Genomic DNA, 7,557 nt, shown 5'->3' with positions numbered 1-7,557 from the left:
ACAGACAAGAAAGATAAATGTTGTGGCTTATGGGAAATGAAGGAAAATGGGCCTCATTTAGTCTGTGAGCATACTAATCGAAATAGATGTATGAAGACTTCACTGATGTTAAAATAACATTGTTTTTATAAATACTGGAATATAAACCATATAATAATAAAATAGAATGTTAAAGATGTATTTAATCATCATCATAATTTTGATTCAGAAATCTATAATTTATCAGTTATCTTAATAATGTGTAGAACTTGCTGAACATCTTACCTTATGTGAATTAAGGACAAAATATAAATGTTCAGAGCAAAAAAAAAAAAGTCTTTCTGATGTTTGTCCTTCATAGAATAGGATATGAATTTGTTATTTTATTATTTTGATTAATGTCTAAAACAAAAGATAAACACATTATGATATAACATTACTCTTGATTTATAGGTCAAATTTACTAAGCTTAGATTTGTTTTCTCACATATTCTTTGTGAGCTTGTACAGTTTCCACATTAATTTACCAGAAATAAGATACACATCTCCCTTTTAGGAATGCCCCAACTTCGTTTTGCTGGGAAGATGTTGCTTAAGTGATAAAATGGTTCAGCCAACAAGCGAACCAAAAATTAACTATTAACTAAGGAAAGGTAACCATTTCTAAAGTCACTCCTAGCAGAGTACTCAGATATATATAGGATTGAAGATCTCTCAGTTAAGTCTACATGAAAAGGATGGTTTCTTGGAGCTTCCACAAATTTAAAACCATGAAACATCTATTATTGCTACTATTGTGTGTTTTTCTAGTTAAGTCCCAAGGTGTCAACGGCAATGAGGAGGTGAATTTTTTAAAGCATTATTATATTAGTAGTAGTATTATTAATATAAGATGTAACAATTATATTATGTGAATAGTTATTTCAATGAAATTAGCATTGCTTACAGTTATGAAATTGAATTGTTAACCTTTGATTTATTGTATTTAAAGAATGTTTCATAGTATTTCTTATATAAAAACAAAGTAATTTCTTGTTTTCTGGTTTATCACCTGTGTTTTCTTAAGATGAAGATGGTTTAGCTAATGTAAGGTGTGCTTTTCTCACTTGCTATCCTGAGTACTGTGATTTTCATTTACTTCTAGCAATACAGGATTACAATTAAGAGGATAAGATCTGAAAATGTCACAAACTATAAAATAATAAAAGAACAGTATTTTAAAATAAAAAAATACTGGTGGTAGGTAGATTGTTCTTTGGTGAGGGAAGGTAATATATTATTACTGAGATTATTATTTATAAAAATTATAACTAAGCCTAAAAGCAAAATACATCAAGTGTAATGATAGAAAATGAAATATTGCTTTTTTCAGATGAAAAAATTTAAATTAGAGGTAGTGTGTATTGTTATTATTAATAGTTATGAAGCACGGTTCAGTCTAATTTATTTGTAGAACAGTTTGTCCTCAACTATTATTTTTGCTGAATTATTGCTGCTAATTTGCAGTTACTAAAAATACAGAAATGCATTTAGGACAATGAATATTTAAGAAATTTAAATTTTATCATCAAATGTATCTTGGCCAAATTTCTTACATATAGCATAGTATTAAACTAGAAATAAGAATACACAGTAATATTTAAATGAAGTGATTCATTTTGGATCATTATTGAGTTTCAAGGGAACTTCAGTGTTCTAATTATCAGAGTCGACATGTAAGAACATATAGTTAATCTGCTTGTATGTGTAAAAACATACGGTTAATCTGGTTAAGTCTGGTTAATCATATTAGGTCAGAAAAATATAAAGAATATGTAAGACTAAATTTTTGTAAAGTACTTTGCAAACCATTTTCACATTTCTGTTTACCAACTAATCCTCACAGAGATAGTTTAGTGGTTTAGGGGTTTTGATTATTCAACAAGTGGCCTTCATAATTTCTTTAAGTGTTTTTCTCTAAGTATATAATTTCTTTAAGTATTTTTTAAAATTTCGTTTTCTCTAGTAAAGTCAGACCATGCATGCTACCTCTCTAGTGGCACTCTTAAATAAAAAGAAAATAATTTTCTCCTGTTATAATTTTATTTGTAATAAACAGATGAATCACATTTCTTAAAATCTGTTTTAGAGAGGGTAAGCTCTGACTAGGACCATGCCTTCAATGTGAAATATGTATATATCCTCCAAATCTTTACACATTAATGATATATATAGTCAACTGGTTAAACAGGAACATCTGGAGCCAGCCTGGCTGGGTTTTAATCCTAGCACCATCTTACTAAATGTTAAATAATATTATAACCTAATGAACAAATGACAATACAATTCCAAATAGAGTTCATCTGATGACTTCTAGACTCACAAAATTGCAAGAGAGCTCAGTTGTTGCTCAGTTGTTCCAAATCATGTCATTTGTTAATTTATAATTAAGATCCAAAGGATGTAGCTACTGACAAAAATATATGAGAATGTAGTTAATCCAAATCAAAACTTTCCTATTGCAATGCATATTTTCTGCCTCATTATCTTTTAATGTAATATTTTAAGTTAGCAAGTAATTTGAATTATAATGCACAAGGCTTGATAATTATTTTAAATACAAGAAAATTATGGTGTTTCATAAAGAAATCATGTAGGAAATTTCACGATAATGGTTTAACCAATAATTTTGTTGATAGAAGATAAGACTAAAAGTGAACTTAGCAGTGGAGAGGCCACTTAAACTGTAGTACTTGTTATGTGTGAATTCAATAAAAATTATAATGAGCACTTATTATTGCCAAGTACTGTTCTGAGGGTACCATATGCAATAAGTTATTTAATCCTTACAATAATCTTGTAAGGCAGATTCAAACTGTCATTACACTTATTTCACAGATGAGAAAACTGGGGCACAGATAAAGCAACTTGCCTAAGGTCCCATAGCTAGTGAGAGGTAGGGTCAAGACTTACAAGCAGCCTAGCTCCAGAGTACCTTATGAGGGTCAAAGATTGTCTTATTACAAATAAATTCTAAGAAGAATCAACCTTTAATAAGTCTTTAATGTCTCTTAAATATGTTTGTATATGAGTCTAATCATCAGTTCACAAAAATGAAAGTAGGGAAGTGATTAACAATAATCATAGGAATCTAACAATCCAAGTGGCTTGAGAATATTCATTCTTCTTGACAGTATAGATTCTTTACAATTTTGTGTGTTCCTATGTATGTTTTAGGAATATGAAGTCATTACTATTCATAATCTGATACAACTTTGTCCTAAGGCCTCTCTTTAAAAACTACATTGCATCATAGCTTTTTGTGCAGTTGGTCTTTCTACTGTTACTAAACAGTAAGCAACCTACAGATTCACTATCACCAACCAGTCAGTTGTTGAATCTTAAGCAAATCATCAAGCTTGTGATAACCTAAATTATGAAATGAGGATGTTGAAATAGTTACATTCCAAATCTTCTATAACACTCTGCATTTTATTTCTGCCTCGATCCTCGAAGGGCCTCTTCGGTGGCCGCGGTCATCGACCTCTTGACAAGAAGAGAGAAGAGGCTCCCAGCCTGAGGCCTGCCCCACCGCCCATCAGTGGGGGTGGCTATCGGGCTCGTCCAGCCAAGACAGCTGCCAGTCAAAAGAAAGTAGAAAGAAAAGCCCCTGATGCTGGAGGCTGTCTTCACGCTGACCCAGACCTGGTGGGTGCACTGATGTTTCTTGCAGTGGTGGCTCTCTCACGCAGAGAAAGCCTGTAGTCATGGCAGTCTCCTAATGTTTCATTGACCTGCATTACCATCATTGTTATTTTGTTTGTTTATTTTGGAAATAAAATTCAAAACCTAAACATATTGGGCCTTGGGTTAGGCTTTCTTTCTTGTTTTCTTTGGTCTGGGCCCAAAATTACAAATTAGGATATGTGGGTGCCACCTTTCCATTTGTATTTTTCCCACTGCCTTTGTTCAGTTGGTAAAATTTTCATAGCCCAATTACATTTCCTCTATAGTAAGGAATATTTTAAATCTCCACGAGAGTATGATGATGACTTTCAAATTTCTGGTCTTACAGAAAACCAAGTAGTAAGTTTTTATGTTGGCTAATCATATTGCTGAATTTTCCTATGTGCTATTTTAACAAATGTCCACGACCCAAATTCTTCATCTAATGCCTGCTATTTTCTTTGTTTTTAGGGGGTGTTGTGTCCTACAGGATGTCAGTTGCAAGAAGCTTTGCTACAACAGGAAAGGCCAATCAGAAACAGTGTTGATGAGTTAAATAACAATGTGCAAGCTGTTTCCCAGATCTCCTCTTCTAACTTTCAGTACATGTATTTGCTGAAAGACATGTGGCAAAAGAAACAGAAGCAAGTAAAAGGTAGATATCCTTGTGCTTTCCATTTGATTTTCAGCTATAAAACTGGAACTGTTGACTGCCACGAGAATGCATGGCTGTGAGAAGATTAACATTTCTGGGTTAGTTAAATAGCATTCATACTGCTTTTGGGCACCTTCCCCAGCAACTTGCCGGATAAGCACTGTTCAGCTCTTATTCCAAGTCTGGCATCAGCAAGTATGATTTTCTATGAAAAATTCCACTATGACTCCTCATTTTAAGTATACAAGAAACTTGTGACTCAGAAGATAATATTCACAGAGTGGAAAAAAAACGCTAGCATTTAAAGTTTCAACATTTGAGGTTTTGAATGAGTTATCCATAATATATTTAATTGTATTGTGGATAATGATACCTAACCTGTGAATCTTGGGGTCAGAATGTTGAGTGCTGTTGACTTGGTGGTCAGGAAATAGCTAGTGCATGAGCCTGGCACAGGCATCTCAGTGAGTAGCATACCCACAGTTGGAAATTTTTCAAAGAAATCAAAGAAATCTTGAGATCTTATAAATTTCAAGGTTCTGCTATACTTACGTGAAATGGATAAATAAATCAAGCATATCCACTCTATAAGATTGAACTTCTCAGATGGAAGACCCCAGTACTGCTTTCTCCTCTTTTCCCTCACCAAAGAAATAAACAACCTATTTCATTTATTACTGGACACAATCTTTAGCTTTTACCTATGGTAAATTACTAGTATGGTAGTTAGGATATATATTCATTTGTATATGTCATGGGCCAAATAATTTCCTATAAATATGACTGTATATCATAACTGCTTGGTGGTAGCTCAGTGTTTATTAGTTTACTCTCAGAAAATCAAAATTGTATAGTTAAATACATTAGTTTTATGAGGCAAAAATGCTGACTATTTCTACATAATTTCATTTCTCCAGACAATGAAAATGTAGTAAATGAGTTCTCCTCAGACCTGGAAAAGCACCAATTATATATAGACGAGACTGTGAATAGTAATATCCCAACTAATATTCGTGTGCTTCGTTCAATCCTGGAAAACCTGAGAAGCAAAATACAAAAGTTAGAATCTGATGTCTCAGCTCAAATGGAATATTGTCGCACCCCATGCACTGTCAGTTGCAATATTCCCGTGGTGTCTGGCAAAGGTAACTGACTCATAAACATATTTCTAGAGAGTTCCAGAAGAACTCACACACCAAAAATAAGAGAACAACGACAATAAAAATGTTGAGCGGATTTTCCCAACAGATCATAATGACGTTATAGTACATCACAAAAATATCCTTAGCCGGCTGTGTTTTGGCCCAGCCTGGCACATTTACTGGTTTTGATGAGCAGGACGGGGCACAGGATAATAATGGTGGTAGTCCCAGGGGTGGCTGACGTGTGCATCTGTGTACTGGCTTGAACAGATGGCAGAACCGCAGATAGATATCGAAGTTTCTCCGTCTTGTGTGTTCTGGAAGCTTATGGATATTCCAGGACACAAAAGGTGGAGAAGAGCTTTTTTCATCCTCTTAGCAGATAAACATCTTCAAAACTGGGCTGGATTTACAACAGTAAAATGAAAATCTAATATTTGTTATATTATTCTCAAAGGTCTATAATAAAACATTCCTTAGTAACTTATGTAATGCTATCTTAAAGAATTGGTGACTAAAGACAAAGTAATTATGTCATAAGCCCCTGAACATAATGTTGTCTTATGTTTGCAGAATGTGAGGAAATTATCAGGAAAGGTGGTGAAACATCTGAAATGTATCTCATTCAACCTGACAGTTCTGTCAAACCATATAGAGTATACTGTGATATGAACACAGAAAATGGAGGTAAGGTTTCGACAGTTGTTGACCTGTTGATCTATAATTATTTGGATGACATAAAATGCCAGGAAACAAGGCCAGGTGTGGTGGCTCATGCCTGTAATTCCAGCACTTTGGGAGGCCAAAGTAGACTGATTGGTTGAGCCTAGGAGTTTGAAACTAGCCTGGGCAACATAATGAGACCATGAGTCTACAAAAAAAAAAAAAAAAAAAAAAAACTGGGTTGATAGTATGTGCCTGTAGTCCCAGCTATCCAGGAGACTGAGATGGGAGGATCACCTGAGCCCACAACCTGGAGGCTTGATCATGCTACTGCACTCTGGCCTGGGCAACAGAGGGTAGTGAGATCCTGCAAAAAAAAAAAAAAAAAAATTAATTGAAAAGCCAGGAAACAAGACTTAGCTCTAATATCTGACATAGCTGACAATGAATAATTTGATTTGGAATTCAACCTGATATTAAAAAAGTTATAAAATATCTATAATTCATGATTTGGGGTAGGATAAAGCACTTGTAGTTTTCAAAGATTTTACAAGTTTTCCTCTCACATTTATTTCCTTATTGTATCTATTTGAGAGCACCAAATATATAATAAATGGAATGGACAGGGGATTCAGATATTATTTTCAAAGTGACATTATTTGCTGTTGGTTAATATATGCTCTTTTTGTTTCTGTCAACCAAAGGATGGACAGTGATTCAGAATCGTCAAGATGGTAGCGTTGACTTTGGCAGGAAATGGAATCCATATAAACAGGGATTTGGAAATATTGCAACCAACACAGATGGGAAGAATTACTGTGGCCTACCAGGTAACAAACAGGCATGCAAAATAAAATCATTCTATTTGAAATGAGGTTTTTTTTCATTAAAAAACATACATTGTTGGAAGCCTGTTTCAGGCAGTTAAGAGGAGTTTCCTGACAAAAATGTGGAAGCTAAAGATAAGAGAAGAAAGGCAGTGTTCAGTTTCCCCAAATTTTATTTTTGGTGAGATTTTATTTTGTTTTTCTTTTAGGTGAGTATTGGCTTGGAAATGATAAAATTAGCCAGCTTACCAAGATGGGACCCACAGAACTTTTGATTGAAATGGAGGACTGGAAAGGAGATAAAGTAAAGGCTCTCTATGGAGGATTCACTGTACAGAATGAGGCCAACAAATACCAGATCTCAGTGAACAAATATAGAGGAACAGCCGGCAATGCCCTCATGGATGGAGCATCTCAGCTGACGGGAGAAAACAGGACCATGACCATTCACAATGGCATGTTCTTCAGCACATATGACAGAGACAATGACGGCTGGTATGTGTGGCACTCTTTGCTCCTGCTTAAAAAATCCCACTAATATTACTACTCCGAATCATTAACAATGTTTTTTTTTTTTTTTTTTTTT

The 7,557-nt window shown here is 34.2% G+C and overlaps 1 protein-coding gene across 2 annotated transcripts in view; it reads left to right on the top strand.

The window, feature by feature from the left end:
• The first annotated feature begins 668 nt into the window (after positions 1-668).
• FGB (fibrinogen beta chain) overlaps positions 669-7,557 on the top strand; it is an 8,409-nt gene continuing 1,520 nt past the window's right edge. Inside the window, exons 1-7 of one of the 2 annotated variants that reach the window (XM_011959761.1) lie at positions 669-821; positions 3,475-3,666; positions 4,156-4,339; positions 5,257-5,484; positions 6,055-6,168; positions 6,849-6,974; positions 7,181-7,466. In XM_011959761.1, coding sequence (XP_011815151.1) covers positions 708-821; positions 3,475-3,666; positions 4,156-4,339; positions 5,257-5,484; positions 6,055-6,168; positions 6,849-6,974; positions 7,181-7,466 — 1,244 coding nt within the window. In that variant the 5' untranslated portion in view covers positions 669-707. The remainder of the gene's footprint in view (positions 822-3,474; positions 3,667-4,155; positions 4,340-5,256; positions 5,485-6,054; positions 6,169-6,848; positions 6,975-7,180; positions 7,467-7,557) is intronic. The other variant, XM_011959762.1, reaches the window with a different exon arrangement.

The sequence above is a fragment of the Colobus angolensis genome, unplaced genomic scaffold (genome assembly GCF_000951035.1).
Source record: "Colobus angolensis palliatus isolate OR3802 unplaced genomic scaffold, Cang.pa_1.0 Scaffold5, whole genome shotgun sequence".
Taxonomy (NCBI): Eukaryota; Metazoa; Chordata; class Mammalia; order Primates; family Cercopithecidae; genus Colobus; species Colobus angolensis.
This window is presented reverse-complemented; position numbering and strand designations above follow the sequence as displayed.